The 23,782-nt window shown below is 47.0% G+C and overlaps 1 protein-coding gene across 1 annotated transcript in view; it reads right to left on the minus strand.

The window, feature by feature from the left end:
* The window catches only part of E2f7 (E2F transcription factor 7), a 35,845-nt gene extending 16,982 nt beyond the window's left edge, over positions 1-18,863 (minus strand). Inside the window, exons 1-6 of the mRNA XM_021204869.2 lie at positions 18,623-18,863; positions 17,890-17,982; positions 10,283-10,561; positions 5,363-5,531; positions 2,295-2,585; positions 734-892 (exon numbers count right to left, since the gene is read on the minus strand). Of these exons, the coding sequence (XP_021060528.1) occupies positions 734-892; positions 2,295-2,585; positions 5,363-5,531; positions 10,283-10,561; positions 17,890-17,982 (991 nt within the window). The 5' untranslated portion in view covers positions 18,623-18,863. The remainder of the gene's footprint in view (positions 1-733; positions 893-2,294; positions 2,586-5,362; positions 5,532-10,282; positions 10,562-17,889; positions 17,983-18,622) is intronic.
* Between the last annotated feature and the right edge of the window lie 4,919 nt (positions 18,864-23,782).

A 23,782-nucleotide genomic window follows, 5' to 3' on the forward strand; every position in this document is an offset into this window, starting at 1 on the left:
ACACACACACACACACACACACACACACATATAAACAGGACAAGATAGTGTGCCTACTTTTTTATTCAAGAAATGAATAAAGGGTCTGACGGCCACTTGATGTCGAGGTCGCTGCTAGGGCTGGAATTAATTTATCTTAACTGTCTTACCCACAGGGTGGCCATTATTCTAGCAAAACCCTAAAAGGCAAATGGGGAATTCACTAGCGCGTACGGACCCTACAGCAAGGTTCTCAGGGGAAAGAAGGTGCATGGGTGTGGCACCGAGAGACTCTCTCCCTTCCGAGAGCAGCCCTGCCCCCATCCGGACCCCCAACCCTGAGCGTTCCTTGCCTGCTTACCTGTAGGCAAACTTTCATCTCCACCCTTCAGAGAAGCAGGCGGGGGAGGGGAAGAAAGGGGAAAGGACACTCAGACAGTCTGCTTGGATGTCGTCGCATCAGCACAGAGAAAGCACAGCCATCACACCCTCCCTGGCCTGCGCTCTTCGTGGTGCTCTCTGCCTCCCTGTCCACCGTAACCTCGGAGGTCGGGGGAGAGGGTTCTGACTTGGGTTTGGTGGGGGCTCTATTAGATGATCGACCTCTTAAAGCACAGAGGGCTTTTATGAGCACAAGGAATACGTTCCTCTGAAACCAGCACCATCAATTAAAAACCCTCTTCTGTACATATTTATTTCGGCATCTGCCGCCTTCTCTTTTGGTGCGGATACGTGGGTCAGGTGAGGCTCTTACTTTTGAATTTGCTGTGGTCCGGGGTATCCTGGCTCTCTTCTATGAGGATCTTGGCAGCTACATCCAGGGTGACAATCTTGGTTTTGGAGACGAGGAACAGCATGACAAACTTCTGGCTCATAATTCTTAGAGATTTATCTTTTCGACTGTTTGCAGATGCTAAAAAGGGAGGAGAAAAAAAAATCACTGTAACATGAAATTTACCACAAGAAAGACTTTGCTACCAGTTTTCCAGAGCTATCTTGCCCCACCAGCACATGGAAGGATCATCCAGTGGCAGGCAGAAGCCTGCTGGATGCACATCACAAAAATAAGCGTGTAAAGAAATGGGAAGGATTTTCCTGCATCTTGTAAAATGCCTATCGCGGGCGCGGACTCCGCCATGGGGATTTTTCTACTGCCAGTAACACTTCATACTTACATCACGTGATAGAAGCCACAGGGCAGTGTTTCTTTAAGCAACTTTTTGAAAAGATTAATGCAGGCAGATAAAGGGAGAGGGCTAGGGTTCAGGTGTTTTCCGAATGTCCTTCATAAGAACCCCGTTTGTGTGTAGGGGCGGTGCGTGCACACATGGAGCCCCGAGGGCGACATGTCAAATTTCAATTGCTTGTCCATCTTATTTTTGAGACAGGGCCTCTCACAGAACCCAGAGCTCGCCGATTCAGCTGGATTGACTAGCCAGAGAGCCCCAGGACCCTCTTATCTCTGCCTCTCCAGAGGCACATGCCATTGCACCCTACTTTATTTGGGTCCTTCGCTAGCTCTCTAGCCCAAGAACCTCATTTTCCTCTGTTATCACAGTGTCCAGAATGAACCCTAACAGAGTAGGCGCCTGCCTTTACCCCGAGAGGAAACTGATAATCGCTGCGTTGCTGTGGATGGCAGGTAGAGAATCCTGATAGATGATTGTCTCCTCTGCCTGTATGAGGAAGAACTTCCCCGTGGGCTGGGGCTAAAAGGCATGAAGTCGGGGAGCTGAAGAAAACCACTCTATTCTTCCTTCGGGGTCGAATATTGCAAGGCAGAGTGCCAGCGATGGCCTGGTATGTGCCATCCTCACAGTGAGGAGGATGGGAGGTTGATGGGCACCAAGTTTACAGCGAGAAGAGGAGACATGTTAAGTTGGGGTAAAGGAAGAAAAAGGAAGATATATCTATTAAAAACAAAACAAAACAAAAACTGAATGACACCAAAGGCAAGCAGGGCTTGTCTGTCTGTCTGTCTGTCTGTCTGTCTGTCTGTCTTAACAGATTGAGCTACAGAGGCTACTGTCCTTGGTCATTTACTTTATCAAGTAACTGCATAAAATGCTTTGAGAAGATAATGGCTTTCGTCTGACGTCTCAAAGGCAAGCAGTATGTGGCTATTGTATACAGCTCACACAGTCTGTCCAGGAGAGAGGTCACATGTGAGGCAGAGCAGGCAGCCTGGAGCCCTCTGACCTCTGGCAGACAGTGAGAGAGTGCCTCCTCCCTTCCCCCAGTCCCCAGGGCTGTCACAGTGACGCCTTGCACCGTCATTCCCTGAACCTTTATTCACGAGTTTGTAACAGACTCACAAGAGGGGTAGTCGGCTTCGGAAAAATCAAGTAGGTGTGGGTCTCGGGGATCCGGAGACCCGTCTTTCCTGCGTTCTCCGAACCTGTACCCCATCAGGTCCAGCTCCTTCTGCTGGAGGCAGGCCATCTGCTCCTCATATTTCTGTTCCTCTCCCAGTCTCTGTAGGGTCCTCAGGGTTTTGGGAAGGCTGTGCCGACCATGCCAACCATACTGATTCTTAGCCACCCGGCTAACCAGATGCAGTGACTCCAGCACGTTTACAATGTCATAGATGCGTCTCCTTTCCACACCTGTTTGCAGAGAAGAAGCCAAAAGACATCACGCAAATGAGCATTTCTGAGCATCAACTCCCGAAGGGTCTGCGAACAGGTCTGACGTGCAAGTTAAAGCCCAGCGACTGTGGATAACCCATGAGTCCGCCTGAGGAGGATTCCAACAGACCCTGCTTATTCTTCTTGGGAGCCGACCTCCAAACACACATGTCTAGGGTAGACTGCCACCTGTGTGACATGGACAGCATAGCATAGTTAAGCAAACCCTATCCCCAACCCTCCGTGCATTGTGGTGGAGTGCCAGTATGACTAACGGACACAACAGGGCTGGTGGGGGACCACATTCCTAACTTGCAGACGTGTATTGGCTACTAGTCTCGTCGTTGCGACAAGATACCTGACAAATGCTATGTAAGGAAAGGTTCGCTCTGACTCATAGTTTGAGGAGACAGTCCATCACTGTGAACAGTCACAGTGGCGGGACAGGAAGGCAGGACAGGAAGCAGCGAGTACAGTTACAGTCAGGAAGCAGATGAGACGAGGCTGGTGTTCAGCTTGCCCTGACTTCTCATTTTAATCGGTTGGTGACCCTACCCCATAGGATCGTGCTACCACATCCCGGGTGGGTCTTCCCTGCTCAGCTCAATCTTTCTGGGGACACCCTCACAGGCCCACCCACGGTGTGTTCCTGTCATGATCCTAAATCCTGAGAGTCCCGGTAGAGGCAGACGCTAACCATCTCCGGTTTGTGACTCATCCTGTGGTGTAACAGGCCCCAGGCCTACTGTCCCCTCTGCTCTCATCTGAGTCTCCACACGAAAGCCTCCAGGGGCTTCGGAGAAAACCCAACCGTCTGTAAAGATGCTCTGTTTATCTCCTTCCCCATCAACAGACCCAGTGATGGTAGCTTTGGGCTCCTCAAAGATATAATGGGAGAGAGAGACACCGAATAACAGAAACACCCCTGGGATGAAGAGGGGCATTGTCACACACATGAAGAAGCATTTCACGGCTAATCAGAACATTTCCACTCACGATCCCGACCGGCTTGCCTCTCACCCCAGGCTCAGTGCCGGCTGCCCCGCCAGAGGGTACTGGCAGGAGCCTCTTGCACAAGGCTGTCTGGTCCTCTTCCCCAGCCTGTTTCCGCACAGCAACGCATCCTGTGTAGCCCGCGCCATCCCACAAACCTTCCCGTTAGAAATGTCAAGTGAACGCAACTGAGACACCCTGGGGGCGGCCATATGCCTGGCTGATGTATGAGTCTGTGCTCGATAAGTAAGCTGTTCAGTCTCCACCTGGCGGCCAGGAGTCCATGCAGGGAAAAGGAAGGAGGATTCTGCTAGCTCTGAGAATAAGAATGGTGCAAATGCACACTTGGTAGGTTGTTTTGGTAAACGCCAGACGTGGCAGCCCCTTGGCAGCTTAACCGCTCGTCATCCCAATCACGCCTAGGTCTCATGGTTTACAGGGCTGTGTGCGTAAAGTTCCACTCGCAGGTCTCAGGGCCTACAGGCTACTCGGAGGCTTGCTGCAAGGAAGGCTTTATTTATTAAGGCCTTCCTTAATAAAGTTTACATTACAGACAAGAAAATGTTATTAACTTCTCTAAGTTAGGGCAAGCTGGGAAAGGTCAGAGCCAGGCCCTACCTGCCTATCTAGCCCCCAGTCTTCCCCTCAGGACCCAGTCTCCCCACTGACTAAGTTTCTAACAGTCAGAATCTTTCCAGCTAACAGCTCAAGTGACTCCCACTGACAGCCTGCTACTGTGCCATGCTTCTCTGGGCTACGGAAGACAGAGAGCTATGAAACACCAACTATTGGCCATTCATTTAGCTTCCTCCCCTCAAATTCTCCCCCATAGGTAAAACTTCCTTGTTTTTCAGGGGATACCCCCTAAACCTCCATATTATCGGGAATTCTATATAATGACTGTCAATAAGTCGATCATCCTGAAACCAAATGCAGTCCCTGTCCACTAGGGGTCTCTCTTCCAAAGCAGCTGTGTACGTGTTTACAGCTGTACAAGGCAGCACACTTGACACGTGTGCCCGCCACACACGCACATGTGCGTTCTTCTTTGTTAGGAAGCTCAGCTCTATGAGTTACGCCTGGCTGTGCATCCTCTGTCCTGACAAGCTTGCTGTGGTGCTCACGGCGGGGGCAGTCCAACGCCGAGTTTTATACAGGAAGTAATACTAGCGCCAAACTCTGAAGCATTGTTAAAGCGCAAGAGAGTTGCAATTTTCCTTAGGAGCCGGGGTCTCCCTGAGTACCCTAGGCTGGCTCCAAATTTACAGTCCTACCCCTGTCTCAAAAGTGCTGGGACTGCAGGTGTGTGCTGTCACACCCAGCTTCTATTTTTTAGATTCAGAAATAAGAACTTAAGATGAGACTAATCTGCAATGGAGATATAAGGATATCATCTTTTACCATTAAACACATTCCTTCCCCACCCCGACCCCTGTAGGATTTAGTGGCTAAACCCACTTTGTACACGCTAAGCAATTTCTCTACCACTGAGTCATAGTTTCGATCCCCACATTTTTAAGGTTAAAGACCGAGTTTCTGCTTGGCTCTTTAAGCCTAGGCTTCCTTGAATTCTATGCACGACGAAGGGAGATTTGGTGACGGTGGAGGCAGCTCTGCCCTCACCCCTGTCCTTACCCTCTTACAGGGCCCTCTGTTAATAAAGGAGAGTACTTGGTGCCTCTGGCCCACCCGAGGTCACCCGAGGTCACCAGCTTCCCACTGTCAAGAGCCTGCAGGTCTTCAGGCAACGGGGTGATACGTACCGAGACTGACGGCAACCTCATCCAGGGAGATGGTGGTTTTCTCCGTTGACAAGGGGTAGCTCGGATAGCGAGCTAGAAACTTCTGGCACAGCAGCCCCAAGCTCTTCTGTTTCCTGCTTGGCCTTTGCTTTTCATATTCATCCACAGCGCCGTCGCCGACCACGTCAAGCTGCAGGGGGCAGACAGAAGGGAGGGGGGAGATGTCATGGTCACCATCGTAACTGCTGATACTGGAAAGCTGTTGGCAAAGTGACCCCATTCTACGCTGGTCAAGATTCCAGCGAAAACAACTTCTAGTCTAATTCTCTTAATGTCCTTCCTATTATCTTCTCTGGACTAAGCTGCTTCTCATTTAAATCCAAGAGGCTGAGACTCAGGGTTAGAGGTTTAAAACAGAAACGATGTCCTGGGCTGGTTGCTCCACCCTTGTCTCTCTGTCACCCTTGCCTGAGAGACAGCAGGCAGCAGGCACTTGCTGAAGAGGCAGCATCTCGGCCTCATCTTGGACCCTGTGCGTCAGAATCTGCTTTTCAGGACTCTGGGTGACTGTTACTGACAAAACATGAGATAGAGTGACTGGAAAACTGTCATATAGGTTCAAGACGGACCAAATCTTCATGAAACTCCACCAGGGCCAGTAAGTCAGATCCTTCCGACAGATGCAGAAAAAAGTGTTTGATAAGTTTCATGTTTCAGATTCATGAAAATACAAAAGCGAATTATCTGGCTAGCTGAGAAACCTCGGAAGCGTTCCCTTAAAACGGAGAAAGCAACAAGGTACTGTGATGATGTGTATATGCTCAGCCCAGGGAGTGGCACAATTAGGAGGTGTGGTCCTGTTGAAGTAGGTGTGGCCTTGTTGGAGTAGGAAGGTCACTGTGGGCATGGGCTTTAAGACCCTCATCCTAGCTGCCCGGAAGCCAGTATTCTGCTAGCAGCCTTCAGATGAAGATGTAGAACTTTTAGATCATCCTGCACCATGCCTGCCTGTATGTAGCCATGCTCCTATCTTGATGCTGCCATGCTCCCACCTTGATGATAATGGACTGAACCTCTGAACCTGTAAGCCAGCCCCAATTAAATGTTGTCCTTGTAAGACTTGCCTTGGTCATGGTGTCTGTTCACAGCAGTAAAACCCTAACTAAGACAGACACCCCAAGTCACTGGGCCTTTTCTGGGTTATGTGGGAAATCCTAGTAAGTATGTTAGGACAGTAAGCAGACACTGAGGCAAAGGACTGGAAAACACAAACAAACCCTCTTCATCCTGAAAAGAATATGATCGCTCCCTCAAAAAAATAAAAATCTGAAAAATTAGAGGAATTAGCAAAATAGTTGAGTACAAGAAGACATGTTTTAAACCCAAACTGCACACCTTTAATCCTAGCACTTGAGAGGCAGAGAGGCAGGTAGATCTCGATGAGTTTGAGGCCAGTCTGTTCTATAGAGAGAGAATTCCAGAACAGCCAAGGCTACACAGAGAAACCATGTTTTGAAAAACCAAAAAACCCCAACCCAAACCAAACAAAACACATACAAAAAACCCAAATAAACAAAACCAACCAACCAACCAAAAACCCAAACTACATTCCTGTACAGCAAGAGAAAATAAGTTCAAAAGATACTATTTATAACATCAATGAGAATGATAAGGGTTTTAGGAGTAAATCTAACAAATTTTCAAGATCTTAGAGCAGCAGTTTTTAACCTGTGCTTTGCCACCTCCTTGGCAAACTTCTGTCTCTAAAAATATTTACATTACTGTTCATAACAGGAGGAAAATTACGGTTATAAAGTACCAACAGAATAATTTTATGTTTGGGGGTCACCAAAGCAGAAGAAAATATATTAAAAAAATAAATTAGGATGGAAAAAAAATCTTAAAGAAAGAGGAAAGGCCCTAACACAAATCCATGTTAAACTTAAGAGCTTTGTGAGATATTCTATTGGGGTTTAAAGCTTTGTAAAATTGAAACTATTAAAATGTGTGATCATCTTGGGTTTTCTTTTTCTTTTCATGTTTTTGGTTTTTTTTTTTCATTTTTTTTGTTTGTTTGTTTGTTTGTTTGTTTTCTTTTCAGGACAGTGTCTTACCATGTCACTCTGGCTGTCCTGAAACTCACTATGTAGGACAGGCTGGCCTCAAACTCACAGAGATCTGCCTGAGTCTGCACCCAAGTGCTGGGATTAAAGGCAGGTGCCACAACCCCTGTAGGGTTTGCACCTTCAGTCAGCACATTCTCAAGAACCATTTATGTTTTTGTCACAGTTATAGATCTCCTTTCATCGCTATGCAGTGATCCACTGCGTGAGCAACATGGCTACCTGCCTGTCTGAGGCCATTAAGGTGATTTGCAGTTTGGGGCTGATACAAATATATGATTTGTTCATATCTCTTACTGTGTCTGACTAACATCTCCTAGGGCAGTGGTTCTCAAAATAATATTTGGGAACTTCTTCATACCCAAGGTTTTTTCGGAGGGTTTCTTTATGTGTGTCTGACTGCTTGTCTGTATGCGGATTGCATTCATGCAGTACCCACAGGGGCTAAGAGGGCATCAGATCCCCTGGTACTGGAGTTCCAGGCAGGTAGGGCCTGCTCCAGGTGGGTACTGGGAATTGAACCCAGGTCCACTGCAAGTGGTCTTAACCACTGAGTTATCTCTCCGGCCTCCAAATTCCTTTCTCAGCAATACAGATGTTTGCCAATTACATCCCATTCGCTTGTGAGTGATTTCAAGAGATTCGAGTGATTACAAGATACATTAAGTACAAAAATAAGCATTGAATCATTTTCTGTGAAGCCAACACTGAAGACATTGGAAACAGACATAGAAACCTGGCCTTTCTCAGCACCATAGGTATCCCATCAGTTTATGAAACCCAGTCCAGCCACCACCTTCCTCTGTCAAAACACATAAAATCCAGAGAGCAGACCGAGGAACAGACCATACACCAAGAGGAATTATGAACAACTTCCGGCATTAAGCATAAAGGAATTGTTCTCAGTTCTGCATGATTTGAATCTAGCTACCCGGAAGAATCCACTGTAGTAGATTAAATGAGTAATTCACTCATTTTGCTCTATTAGCTTCAAGTTGTAATTTGAGACATCTTCTCTTTTTCTTTCCCAATTTCTGTGTTTCTGGCAAATTTTACAGCTTAAAATAAAAAATCCAGCAAAAAGAGAAAAAAAAAAAAAAAGCTGAAAAGACTCATTTGCAAGTCATTTTTCTGGGGAGGGAGGTCTCAGAAAAGTTTGGTGGGAGTGAAAAGGACTGATTGTTAAGTCTTTTAAGACAGTATGAATATGCTGTTTCTTGAGCGGCCCTGCTTCTTCATGGGGAATGTGATTTCAAGATGGCCTAAGAGCCTCTACAATGATGGCTGGCCATGTGGCTTTGTGGCAAGAGGGCTTGCCTACGAAGTATAAAGCCCTATGTTAAATCACTAGGCTGTAGAGGTTTGAATGAGAATGGCCCATAGGCTCATCTAGTTGAAGGCTTAGTCATCAAGGAGCTGTTTGAAAAGGATTAGGAGGCGTGGCCTTGTTGGAGGAAGTGTGTCTCTGGGGGTGGGCCCACACCTGGGCTGCTGCCTCCCTCTTGTCTATAGAATCACGATGTCCATCGCAAGTTACTTCTTCAGTGCCGTGTGTGCCTCCGTGCTCATCATGATGATGATGGGCTAAGCCTCTGTGACTGTAAGCAAGTCCCAATTAAGTGCTTTCTTTTATAAGAGAAAAATAAAAATTAAAGAGTGAGACCTCACCACCTCCACACTCCTTCCCTGCACCTTACAGTACAGCAGAGGGTCACGATAGCTAGATGGTAGTCAAAATGGGTCAGTTATGGCGTCTATCCACAGCAATAGAACAGTGATTAAGACAGCAGAGTGCACATGCGCTTGTGTTTGTACACACCCCTCCTGCCTCCCTACATACCCACACTCAACCAAGCAACCAACAACAAAAGAGCAGTGCTTTAAAAAGAACAAAAAAAATCCAAGTGGAGGGACAGGGTTCCTGACCCAGAATTGTTACTGTCTAAAAGAACTGCAGGGACAAAAATGGAGAAGAGTTGAAGGGAAAGGAGGTCCAGTGACTGGCCCAACTAGGGATCCATCTCATGGGGCAAGGGGACGACGCCAAGGCCTGACACTGTTACTGATGCTATGGTGTGCTTACAGACAGGAGCCTGGCACGGCTGCGCTCTGAGAGGCCCTGCCAGCAGCTGACTGAGACAGACACAGATACTTACACACAACCATTGGACCGAAGTCAGGGACCCCTATCGTTGAATTAGGGGAAGGATTGAAGAAGCTGAAGGGGAGGGTGAGCCCATAGGAAGACCAACAGTCTCAACTAACCTGGACCTTTGGGAGCTCCCAGAGACTGAGCCACCAGCAGGAGCACACACAGCCTGGTCTGAGGCCCCTGACACACATACAGCAGAGGGCTGCCTGGTCAGGCCTCAGTGGGAGAAGATGCGTTTAATCCTCACATTTCTTGAGGCCCCAGGGAATGGGGAGGTCTGGTGGTGGTGGGAACATCCTCTCAGAAGCAAGGGGAAGGAGGAACAGAATGAGGGACTGTGGGACAGAGACTGAGGGGGTGGGGTAAGGACTGGAATGTAAATAAATAATCTGAATTAAAAAAAAATAATAATCCAAATTTCTCTACTGGATCAAATTACTATTAGTTGTTTTTAAGATTTGGTCTGGTTAAGGGAAGAAAGCAATTAGTTATGAAAAATAAGAATCTGAGTGAAAATTCAGTCGTTAATGCTTAACGAACGCTGTTTGACCGGACAGGTATCGTGTGACTTTTAAATAATCATGTTAAACCCAGGTATCGTGCGAGTTTTAAATAATCATGTTAAACCCGGCAAGTTTTACAAAGCCTTGGAGCACAGCTCATCACCTGCAGGGAGTTCACGAACGCATCCTCCTTATTCTCAATGGGCCTGAACAGCTCCTTTTTCTTCTCTCGGTCTCTTATGTCTGGGCTGGCCGCGCTGATGAGCATCTTCAGGTTGGCTGTGGGTGTCCACGGCTCCACCTGCGGCTGCCTGTCGACCGGCTTCACTGGAGTAATAGGGTTTCTATCTGGGGTGAAGATTCTTTGCTTTGACAGATCGATCGGCTCGTTCTTCATCGGTGTCTTCGGGGTCATCCTTGATCGGTCGACAAATATATTTTCCTATTTAAAGCAAAGAGAACATTTTAGCAAGGACCAAGAAAAGGCAGTTGTCAGCTAAGGGTACAGAGTATGTTCTATAGAGTAGAAATCCAGATAGACCACACATTCAAGGTCGGAAGGAACCGACTCTGGATAAATGGATAGAGAGCCCCACGGGCATTGAACAGTGGCTCCAAGGCAATTACATCTGCTACTTTTTTGGGGTTTTTTTTGCACATATTTTTCATGAAGTGTTGGTAAGAGAAGTCACAAATGTATCCGTCACCAACAGACGCCTGTAATAGCTGAAATGAAAAAGGCCAACTGAGTCTTTTTCTGCTTCATAGGGCCATATTTTTCAAAACCCTACTTACAGGTTTGCATTCACCATTGAAGAACGGTTATGCCTTGGTAGTTCTATGTTCAAAAGCAACTTATAACAGGACTAGTTAAAGGGAGAACAGCCAACAAAATACCATCGTAAGCTACCCTGAGAGCTGTCTGATGTTTTCTCAGCAGCGTTCCTTCAACCATTCACAGCGAAGGACCGGTGTTTTGCTTGCTTATATTGCTTTGCATTTCCTGAGTCCTGTGTCCTGCCAAGAGACCCTTATCTCACAGGACTAGTGTGGAATTTCTACCACGCATGATTTACCCTTTTGAGTTTGTCGCTTAAATCAACCGACAGCCTCTACAACAAGCGAGATCTCCAGGAGTAGGTTATAAGCTTAGATGCTCCAGATGTGGTATCGAATTGCTAGCAAGGTTTTGAAGTGCTCCGTGCCAAGGTTTTGCTTTTCATTTTCTGCAATCTTGAAACAGTTTGTGTAGCACCACCTGCTTCAGACAATTATAAGAAAGGGTTCCAAAGGAGCCCATGATACAACAAAAGAAAAACCCCACAAGAACATAAAGAGGCAGCATTGGGACCTACCAAGTAGCAGAAGCCAGTGTCTCTCAACTGATTTTCTTTCACCTTTCGAAAGCAGGAAGATTCTTCCCTTTCTCTAGTGGAATTCTCTTCCTGTCAATTGTGACTCATATAATGAAAAGGGAGGAAGGCTCAACATCTCACACTTTTCCTGTACTGTATCAACCACCCTACAGTGACTGTATGCTCTGGCTCTGGCTGATCAGAAGACTGGGAGAAACTGGTGTCTGGGTCCAAAGGCTCTGGTCATATTAAGTGACAGTGGCCCCCATGGACTCAGAGGGTGTGGCCTTGTTGGAAGACATCATGTGTCAGCGGGGGTAGGCTTTAAGGTTTCAGAAGCTCAAGCCAGGCCCAGAGGCTCTCTCTTCCTGCTGCCTGAAATCTGGATGTAGAGCTCTCAGCTACCTGTCCAGCACTGTGTCTAGCACTTTGTCTTTCCAGCACTCCACCATGCTTCCTGCCATGATAATGGACTAAACATCTGAACTGTAAGCCAGCCTCAATGAAATGTCCTTATAAGAGTTGCCTTGGTCATGGTGTCTCTTCACAGCAGTAAAAACCCTAACTAAGACACAGGCCAACCACTCTTATTCGTTGGGTCAGCAGAAGCTGCCAGTTAGCTATGGTGACACTCTCTTGTACTATAATGTGCCAGGAAGGAGTGGTGGAGGTGGCGAGGTTTCACGCTTTAGCAGCAGGAGGCAGCCATCGACCCTAGAGGGTTGCTCAGTGCTGCTAGCAAGTCCCTGCTAGTGAGCCATTCTGACGGTGCCTACAAGGGAGCTCTCCAGGGAAATGATGGAGTGCTTAAAACAAGTCACATCCTGTTTCCTGGACTTGTGCCAATTCCTAATCTAATTCTCTGACAGCGGTACTGTGATGGTTTGCATTTGCTTTCGCTAGCGAGTAGCACTACTAGGGTGTGGCCTTGCTGGAGTTGGTGTGTCACTCACTGTGAGTGTGGGTTTAATACCCTGGTCCTAGCTGCCTGGAAGGCAGTCTGCTCCTAGAGGCCTTCAGATGAAGATGTAGAACTCTCAGCTCCTCCTGCACCATGCCTGCCTGGATGCTACCATGCTCCAGCCTTGATGATAACGGACTGAACCTCTGAACCTGTAAGCCAGCCCCAATGAAATGTCCTTATAAGAGTTGCCTTGGTCATGGTATCTGTTTGCAGCAGTAAAATCCTAAGACAGGTACTACTGCTTATTTCAGTTTATGAATGGAGTTATATAACCTCTGGTATAGAGGTTAAATAAGTTGTTGGGAGTTGCACACAGCAGCCAGAATGCAAATCTGAGCGCATGAAAGGCAGCCAAGAGCAGTTTTTTTAAAGGTGCATCTACACAGGAGCTCATTCTGGGTGCAAATTAGAAGGAAACTATCTTTTTCTAAGTTCCAGAAAAGGTGCCCAGCAGCACCTGGAGACTGGACGTGGGGGAGTGGTTATGCATGCAGGATCTCAGGCCAGTATGCAAGTGCCTCCTGCTTCAATCAACAGGATTTCAGCGAACTGCATTCAACGGAAAAGAACGTCCATAAAAATACCAACCTCGAGGCAGGCTAGTTAAGAAAACTTAACTGTCACCTTTCCCCCTTTCCCATGCTCTCCCACTTGTCCCTGTGCTCAGCCCCCGCACACTGCAGCTCTCCTTAGCTTCCTGGATGATTTTTCTTGACTCAGCAATAAGACCACGCACTACCCGTGGAGGCCGGTTCCTACGATGACTTGCCTGTTCCGGGTGTCGAATGAACTCTATGTCTTGCCAAAAGGTACCCTCAAGGCACAAGGTGTGTCCTGGGTTTATGAGTAGACAGATTTACCCTCCCTCCCTTCTGTTTCTGGGAGGGAGCGTGTCCACACAGGACTGAGTTCTTAAGTTTCTCTGCAGTGACAGAGCCAATTCAGAATGAACAATTTCTTCATAGGCAGATGCGTTTTCTAAGTATAGTTTACGTGAGAAACAGCATGGCTGGTTTAGGACTGTATCATACCCGTGCTGGCTGGTCTTAGGTCAACGTGACACTAACTAGAGTTATCTGAAAGGAGGGAACCTTGAAGAAATGACTCTGAAAGATACAGCTCTAAGGAATTTTCTTAACTAGTGATTGATGGGGAAGGGCCCAGCCTACTGTGGGTGGTGCTACCCCTGGGCTGGTAGTCTTGCTTTCTTATAGAAAGCCATGGGGTGCAGGCCGGTAAGCAGTATCCCTCTATGACTTCTGCATCAGTTCCTGCCTCCAGGTTCCTGCCCTCTTTGATCTCCGGTCTTGACTTCCTTCAATGATAAACAGCGATATGGAAGTGTAAGCCATAAGCTCTTTCCTTCCCGACTCGGATTTTGGTCATGGTTTTGCTGCAGCAATAGAAACCTCAGCTAAGACAACACTTCTACATCAACGTTTATTAAAAATGGCACAAAGAACTGTGTTGTGAGGTCTTAGGTGGGCAAGAAAGTGAGCTATGATCTACTGACACTGTCCCCATTTGTACTGCCTTCCGGACACTGTGCGGGGCAGAGCACAACGGGCTTATTATAGTTCAAACCTCAGTTGAATGGTTACTCATTCTACTTGGTTCCGTGTGTGTGTGTGTGTGTGTGTGTGTGTGTGTGTGTGTGTGTGTGTGTGAACATAGGGTTCAGACTAATTACCAAGGCTTTCTAGTAAGGCTGCCTACTCCAATGGCAGACTCTTTGCATTCAGATCTCTTCAGGAACAACTAAGTCATTTTCCCAGCTGTTGGAAGCCATGCCAACAACACACACCCTTGGCTGGATTGTCTTGGTTAAAGAAGGCCCATGAACCCAGGACCACACCCATTCCTGGGAGGCTAACACTGAACTCAATGACGGAAAATCCTCCCAGCAAGCAAAGATGTGGAAAGATGTGGTCTAACTGGCTCAGGACCACTCAGAGGGCTCACCTTGAATCCCCTGCAGTGGAATCTCAGAATTCCACACCTCACCTGCAGCTAGTGCTGCTCCTCTCCGCTCTCCTGAGCTGCCATCCCGGGCACTCACAAGTCTCCTGCACACGGAACTCAAGGGGGATCTGCTTGCTAGGCAGTCACATCACTTCAGTCGGAGAGCCCAGAGAAACGCAAGCCAGGAAGTGGTCTCACAGCTCTCAGATAATAAAGGAGGCAACGGACCTGGGTCTAGCTGCCACCAAGCCATGTGATCCATCAGCTCAGACGATAAAGGGAAATGCTGCCATCTATGAAATGCTATGCAAGTGCACATCATGCAAGGGCACATCGTTATTAATAAGTACTGGTACTATGGCTCTGGGGAGTTACACTGTATACTGTCACAGAGAAGGCTTGGACGCTAACAGACCTTGGTTTCCAACTTGTTCGTGTCTCTATATAGCTTTGACTATGCAATCTCAAGTCACACGTGGCCACCAGCTTTGTCAAGAACCCTAATAACAGCTGATTGACCTCCAATTCCCTCTTCATATGCAGATCCCTCCATGTCCCATTGGTTTTCTGCCCTCCATCACACCCAAGCTCTTCCTCCGAACGTGGCTTTCCCTCTAATGCCGTACCCAGGGCCTTGTCTGATGAAACCCTACCCGTTGTTTAAGGCTCACTGCAGAGACTCCATGTCAGGAGGTGTCTGGCCAACAACTCACCTTCCTCCCAGAATACCCTTCCTTGAAAGATCGATCCACACTCGAGACCTTCCTCCTGTCACCTTCCAAGAGGTTCAGCGGCCATTAGTCATCTGCTAATCCTTGGTGTTCACGTGGGTCACCTCTTGGCTGCCAAATCAGACTGATGCTAAAACCATCTTGCTGATAACCACTGGAATGGTTAAAGTTGGCAGTGATTCTTGGCGCTACGAAATCTAGACTGCTGCTTCCCAGACACTACTCACTCTGTTTTAGCTCTCTCTATTTCTGCCTGTAGCCTCTCAATCTCCTTCACTGGGCTCCCTTCCCTACACTTACAGGAGTCCATATCTAGATTCCCAGCTCCCTTCTTACTCTCTCTGGACTAGTTCACCCAAACTCATAAAATGTGGCTGTAAGGTCAACCGACATGCTCACAATTCCAAGTTTGGGTCCAAGGCTGTAATTTTTCAAGAATTCTAAAATCAGGCTATCAGCTGTCTCTTGCACAGTCATCTGTCTGGATAGCACACAGATGCATATTCTGAGCTAAATCCACCTTCTGTCTTAGCTCCTCCTTAAAGACACTAATGGCCTTCAAAGAAACACACCTGGAAGCCGGGCATGGTTTTATGAGCCTGTTATTCCAGTCTCACAATTCTCCTGCCTCAGCCTCCACAGTGGTGAATCACAAGTCCTCTTAAGAGCTCCGTCCTAAGACTCACTTCTCTGTCCCAAACTGTCCCCTTCCTACTTTTGACATCAGTGACAACACTGGTCACTGTTAACAAACAGTTCTTTTTTTGAAACAAGTTTCTCCATGAGTGATCAGGAGATGTGTGGATCATACAGTACATGCAGATCTGGACCAATGTATACATCAAGAAAGAGGTCCTCTAAGGGACATGTGATCCAGTGATCCCTTCTAGGTATCCCCTGGAGGGATCTTAGGAAGGAATAGCTTTTCCTCATCGGCTTCTGGCCACTCTGGATTTCTCAAAGGCTCAAATCGAATTTCTTTTGTCTGAAGCGTTCTTCTCACTAACTCTTTTAGGTAGGTTGAATTTCCTTACCCAGTGAGGTTTAACCCAAATCTCATTGAAGCTTTACCTCCCCTAGCAGCTTTCCAATGCAATGCTTGTATTTCTTCCTCCTCTAAGCTGTGAGGATAATGTAGTTGGCTACCTTTGCATCTGGCTCCCTGAAAGCCACTAAGGTGACTAAAGGACAAGTTATGACTGCACGGTCATTTTAATTCAGTACAACGTGAAAACTATATAAAGCTAGGCACGTTTACAAAAACCCAGTGAGTGAGAAGCTAGGCACTGGCTCTGATTTTTTTAAAGGTAACCACAAACTAAGGTGATATTTAACCTCCTTATCTCCGGCTCTTGGAACACAAAGATTTGCCAAAAGACCTTAAAAATGTATTTATTTGGGGTCATGCAGCTGGTAAGTGGCAGAGCAGGAAATCAAACACAGGTCTCTGTGACTGCAAACCCCATGTCCCCACCACCCTTAGGAATCCGATTTATCCTTTAGCAATGGGGAGAGGTCAACGGGAACCCCAATATCCCCGAAAACCACTCTGTTCTTATCTCTTGCCTCCTTTCTTCGCTAAACCCCAACTAATTCACTCTAGTTGAAAGAGATAGTTTGACCACTTTCTCAATCTCTTGGGTCATTTGAATTTCTCTGCACTTCACCATGAGAAAACTCACCACTTACTGAGGCAAACGAGGGGAGGGGAAGCATCAAACCTCGGGGACAGTACTTGGTCAGTCACTGACCAGAAACAGAAGTGGAGCACTGAGAGAGCAAACCACATTCTAGGCAGAACTATTCAAATTACAAAGGAAAACAGAAAAGTTTTATTTTGGAACTGCCAAAACCAAAACTTTGAAAACACACACACACACACACACACACATATATACATATATATATATATATATATATATAGGTTGTAGTCTTGGGTAACTTTAAAAACACTCTTTAAACCAATAATGTCTTGGTATACATGCCCCCTCTAACAAACATATAAGTGCCAAATATTGTAAAAGGCAAGTTCTTGGTCAGAAGGCAGGTTCACTGTGGATGCTAGCCTAAAACTAACACCTGGACTCCAGAGAGGTTCAATGCCCAAGGCAGCTGCTGCTAGAGATTTCTATGCCAGGTTTCTGAAACTGGTTTGTTACATCTCTTTGCTTTTGCTTAAACAATGCTCAGATTTCACAGCTCCATCTTCTCAACAGGACATGTGTTTTGCATACCTGTGCTGACGCAGGCCAGGGTGGTTTAGATATTGCTGAGTGTAGCTCAGTACATTTGAAGCAGAAGGGCTGTAAACTATTCAGAGTAGCTGGTGAGGGTCAGTCACCTTGACCCCTGTACAGGAGGCAAGACTGTAACTCTTGGGAGACATCTCTGCACTTGGTTTATTAGGAGGAAGATGGGGTTTCGCAGCATTTGAACATTAAATCTAGTATTGAAAACTACAAAATTCTGTTCCAGGGGATTAATGTTTTCTAATTTCTGCCAACATTAATTTAACTACCCTTGAGATCTCTAAGCATCGCAAACTTCTGATCACTGCATCCAGAATGTGCCTTTGGCTTCAGAAGTTGGTTCCAACACTAATGACTTAAGAGGAGCCGAAACAAAGGTTGCAATGGCCCTGTTCTCTAAAAAAAAACTCATCTATAACGGCCATCACAATTATGCTGTATACAAGACGAAAGCAAGGCATCACTATCCAAAATCCGTTGGAGACTATAAAGTATTTATTTGTGCTTACCTTTTGTGCAGTCTCTGCATCTTCAATGGCAAAATCTAGTCTGGTCTGCCTGGGGCTGATCAAGTCTTTTAGTGTTAAACAATTTACGTCCATCTGAAACACACAATTATATCAGAAAATGATTTTACATTTATTTCCCCCTACAACAACAACGGACAAAATGCCACTTGTGAACATCCACTTTCCCTTCCCTAGAGCACTCCTGGAATTTTCCAAGAATGAAGACACCCTCCATTCCTCATTAAAACTCACACGGACAAACTCTTAAAATATACTTAGAAATCACTGGAAATCTGGGAAGACGAAAAACTGAACAAAACAGCAATCCTTTATGAAAAGCAACAGGCAAAATAGTTACCAAGGAAGGAAGGTGTTAGGCAAATGTCAAGAAAGTACAGGGTCTCCCAGGTCAGTTAATTTTGGCGCAAAGAACCGGGAGGAATTCAACTTTGAGTGGGTTTGATCTAGGGGGTAGACTGAAACCCGATCTAGAGACCAACCCATGCGGGAAGCGCTCAGCCCCTCCCTAGGCATCTAAGCACACCCCAAGTGAAACTCTTCCCAGGGGACCCCTAAATCGTGGGGGTCGGTGGTGGTGGGGGACCAGCCTCCTTCACCCAGCACAACCCCAGGGGCACTCGGACCCGGGGCCTGTGGGACGGCATCCAGGGCGGCGGGTAACCCTTCTCCGCATTCCCGCCTCCCCATCCGAGGGGGCCGCACGCTTCCTTACTCTCGCTGCGCGATGGAGGCTCTCTCCGGGGACGCCCGCGGCCGCACGCGTGAGCGGGCAGAGCGTGTAGATCTCAGCGGCCCGCTGGCGACATGGGCAGGGCAGGGCAAGGCTCGCAGATCCTCCGCTCCACCCGCGGTGTCCGCGTAGCGACAGCGTCTCCTACCCGCCTAAGCCAAGCTCCAGCCCGGGATCGCCGTCCCCGCTAAAACACCTCCTCTGGCGCCTTGAGACTGAATTTGAGCATTCACCAATGCGCGGCGGCCGGCGGGGCGGTGCCGACCAATGGCGCGGCGGCACGGCCCGGAGCCCCGCCCCTCGCTGTCTTGGCGCTCGGCGCCGCGCCTTTCCTCCCCTTCGCCCGCCCGCCGGATTGTTGTCGCCTCGCCCCCTCCCCCTTCCGGGTACCTGGAGGCGGTGACGCGGGAGCGTTTCCCGCGGGGACGCGGGCGCGGACGCGGGAAGCCGGGGCGGGGCGGCGCGGGCCGGCGTGCTCTCCGCGGGGCGCCCTTTTGTTGTGGGGGACCGACCCACGCCGGCCCCCCGCGCGGCAGATGGAGCCGGGGAAACGATCCGCACGCGCAGGATGCTGCGGACGCCGCCCTGCCCCCAGCAACCTGCGGGAGCCGAGTTGCCTGGACCTGCCAGGGCGGCTCCCTAGCACCGGGCGCCGCCGGGTGACACGTGAACCCTAGTTAGCACCTGGGCTGCGAGCAGATGGCACGCCCGTTAGCCCTGGGAACAACCCGGGCAGCCGCACCAAAGGGGGGGTTTGCAAAGGTTTCCTGGTGTTCCCTTCCCAGAGCGTTAGAAATCGTCGAGGATGTGTTAGATAGTTTCTGGTAAGGACTAGCTTGGGGGGTGGGGGAGCAGTCTCTGGAATATTACTGATTTCTATTAGACCTTTCACTTCCTTCGGATTCTTATTTAAAATATGAACCTAAGGAAAGACTGCTATTTTAGGCCCTTCCTGAGAAACTCATGTTTAGAACCGTTTTGGATTTGCACAAAAATCGAAAAGATACTTTAAAAGAGTTCACTCACATCTAGAACCCAGTTTCAGCCACTCACAAAGCATTTGTTCAAGTCACTATTTATTCAGGTTTTCTTTTTACCAAATGCTTTTTTATTTCCTTTTCGAGGACATCGCTTTTGTTCATGTCTTCTAAGCTCCTGGTTCAGTTTCTTGGATTGATCTCCATATTTTCCCCCGAGTACTGTTATTTTGCTGGGATTTATAATGGCCTCTTTAACACATGCCCACCAGCATTTCCCCACTTGGTAACTTCAATACAAAACAAGCATTCTCATTACCCCGTCTTAGCCGTTCTGTGCAAAGGCTCCACCCTTCACTTCTCAGCTCTCAAATATGTACAATGAGCCATCAGAAGAATTCAAAATGTTCCCTCAAGTCCTTCGGTTTTTCCTCCAGGCTGCTGGTAAATTCAGCCTAAAAATGGCCACCGGACCATACCTTAGAAAAGACCAGAAAGCATGTAAAACATTCCGCATGAGCAAATAAACAATAGTAGTAAAAAAAAAAATACATCTATGGCAAATAACAATTTGAAGACTATAGGGATGGCTCAGCCAACAAAGTGCTTGCTGTGCAAGAAGGATCAGAGTTCGACCTCTGGTGTCCATGCTGGTGTGGTGGTGCCTGTGCTTCCAGCACCCTGGGGCTTGTGGGCTAGCCTGATTAGCCTAGTCAGAAGCTCCAGATAAAGCAAAAAACGCCCCCCACCCTGTGTCAAAAAGCAGAGGTATGGGGTTGGAGAGACATCTTAGTCAGTAGAGTGCTTGCAGGAGGATTGAGTTGGGATTCCCAGCACCCATTTTAAAAGCTGGGGGTGGGGTATTCTGTAACCCAAGCTGTGGAGGAGACCTGCTGCTTCCAGAAGGTCATTGGCCAGTCAAGCTATCCTAGGTCAGTGACAGTCCCTATCTCAAAGGAATGAGTTAATGAATAGACGAATAAATAAAATGTGTAGAGCTATTGAAAAAAAGACATCTAGAATCTGCCTCTGGTCTTCACACTGGCAATTACATCTCTCTCTCTCTCTCTCTCTCTCTCTCTCTCTCTCTCTCTCTCTCTCTCTCTCTCNCTCTCTCTCTCTCTCTCTCACACACACACACACACACACACACACACACACCAAAAGAAAAATTTGAACTAAAATCTATCTTCTAAATGCTTAGAGAAGCATAAGGACAGAGAAAAACTGAAATGTATTTTTTTTCCTGGCGCAGATCCAGAGAATTTAGATGAGGAGATGCATGATTTATGACTGTGGTAGTTTTCTGTGGCTGCTACAATAGATTAACCACAAAATTACTGTCTTATAAAAAAAACCAGAAGTTTATACATATAACATATATAAATATTATATAAATACTTATATTTGCTATATAAATTGAGAAAGTCATGTAAATAAGGTAGTGCCCATGAGTTCCAGAGCTTATTCCATGGACAGACATCTTCAGGGAGTACCTTTCAAAACCCATACACCCAAATTCAAGCAACGAAGTCCATTCATTTCTCTGACATTTCAAAACTGTGTGCTTCTTTCATTGAGATTAGAGATTTGTGTCGTTGACATTTTTTTCTATTCGTTTCAATTCAAGAGTGGCATCTTTTGAGTTAGGAAGAACTGGATTTGTAATTTTAGATTTGTACATTTAAGTAAGAATGATCTTAGGTCTGGAGAACAATTGGAAAAGGTATAGTTTGATTGACATGCTCAGAGAGAGATTGTTCTAACACACGTATCAAGTAGGTCCTTCTAAGTTCGAGAATTCTCACCCAACCAGTGTCTTGGGTGACCAGATGGGGAATAGCTGTGGCAGCCCCTGCATTTAGCTTCTGTGTGTGTCCTGTTAGTCCCTGAAGCTTGGGAGCTCCAGGAAGTTGGACTTCTCTGTCGGGCGCCCTCGAGGCTTGAAAATGAGTCTCAGCTGGTAGAGTGGATAGCCTATCATAAGCTTGAGAAGGGAGAGACTACCAATTCCTTTTCAGAGCAGTGGGCCAAAGTTCATCCATATTCCAGGAGAGAAGACACACACACACTCTTACCTCTCAACAGGAGAACCTGGGACCATTTTAAAAGCAGACACATCCAATTTCATGTCAGAAAGTTATCATCTGGATAAAAAAACTGCCACAACAGATTTCATGCCCTTTGGAAAGTCACGGACTAGAGTGTCTTGCAATCACTAATTTTGGCATCAGTCCCCAGATAGCCACGATGTGCTATCCCGAGCTTGTAGTTCTCAACCTTGTGTGTGCTTTAACATCCATTTCAGGAGATGCCTGAACATTTCAGTACTGAACCCCACACTCTGGATTTCCTGTCCACTGGATCTTGTGTTGGACTTGAGTTCTGAGCTTTGTAAAACGCTCAGTGCTTGGGTTTCCAATCGTGCCTGTGTTTCCTCGTTGGTTCCTGTGGATTCTTCTGGTTCTGTGCTTCAGCAGAGGACCCACAGGTCCCATCAGTGAGATCCAGGGTTGGGTCTGAAGCGGATGCGGAGGCTTGGAAGTCTTTCTGTTCCAAGGATGAAAGAGTTGTGGTTGTGAATGAAAGCCTTTGATGGGTGAGGAGAGTGGTGAGAGGCAGGAGGGCGGCAAGAGCTGTGCAGAGAAGAATCCCTACAGGCGATGCCCGACCTTCCTTCCTCATGCAATGTATTCTATTCCAGGGGTTCCCAACCTTCCTAATGCTGCAACCATTAATACAGTTCCTCATGTTGTGCTGACCCCCAAACATAGAATTATTTTCATTGCTACTTTGTGAAGTACTGTTTGCTATTGTGATGAATCATAATGTAAGTATCTGTATTTTCCAATGGTCTTAGGTGATTTCTGTAAAAAAGTTGTTCAACCCCCAAAGGGGTTATGACCCAAAGGTTGAGAACCACTGCGTTTTCCCCAAACCTGCAAATTGACCATTTTTGGGTTTTGCTGGGTTGTTTGCTTTTGCTTTGTTTTCTTTGGGATTCGGAACACAGGATTTTCAGAGACACAGTATTAATCACATTTTACGGAAAGGATACACAGTAGTGAAATAGAATTCATGAGAGTCAACTCTAGAGCAAGATGGCCGGGGTGGTCCAGTCAATGTAGGACATTTTTCTCTTCTTTCACTACCATGGGCAATGGAAATCAACTTGCTCTTAATGTGACATCTGTGCTCCAACGTACAGCTGCAGGTTTCAGGTAACAGAGGGAATTGGCTTTGCATCCTGGCAATCCTCAAGCCTCACTTAATGGATCTGAATAATAGCTGGATTATGATAGTGGAAGACACTTGGTGTGTTTAATATGTGCATCTATGTGTACTGCTGTGTACTCACTGAAGGAGAGATGGAGGGGATTGTGTGAAACCCCCTAGATCTAGACTGGATGACAGGAGTTGGGTGGTTTTGGGTTTAATCCCCTGTACTAGATAGAGCAGGGTGGAAAAGGAGCGAGCTTTTTGTTCAAGACTCCACCACGGAGCTCTATCACCATCCTTTCATTTTTGACACTTAATATTCATCTACTATTCATTTTATTTTATGTGTAAGGGTGTTTTTGCTGGTATGTATGTTTATGCACCACTTGTGTGCCTGATGCCTGCAGAGTCTAGAAGAGGCATCAGACTTGCTGGTTCCAGATGCTTATGAGCGACCGTGTGGGTGCTGGGATTGAACTTGGGTCCTTTGGAAGTGTAGCCAGCATTCTTAGTTGCAGAGCCATTTCTCCATTTTAATTTTGAGACAGGATCTTGCTAAGTCGCCCAAGTTGTACAAGAACTCACTCTTTAGCCCTGGTTCCTTGAAATGGTGCCCTTTCTGTTTCAGCCTCTGTGGTCGCTGAGTTACAGACCTTTATCACCAGAGCAGGCTAATGGTTTCTCTTAAATTGAGAACTGCTGTTTCAAATGGCTTCTGAGCTGGGCATGTTGCCTCATGTCCTTAATCCCAGTACTTGAAAGACAGAGGCAAGCCTGATCAACACAGTAAGTTCTAGGTTTGCTGGGGCTACATAGTGAGAACCTGTCTTAAAACAAAACAAAACAAAACAAAAAAACAGACCCTTATCATCAGCCATTCATAGATCCAAGAACATGGTGCAGTAACATCAGATAAGGTAAACATTTGTTTTTGATAGATTCTGAG

Source organism: Mus pahari, chromosome 9, assembly GCF_900095145.1.
Source record: "Mus pahari chromosome 9, PAHARI_EIJ_v1.1, whole genome shotgun sequence".
Taxonomy (NCBI): Eukaryota; Metazoa; Chordata; class Mammalia; order Rodentia; family Muridae; genus Mus; species Mus pahari.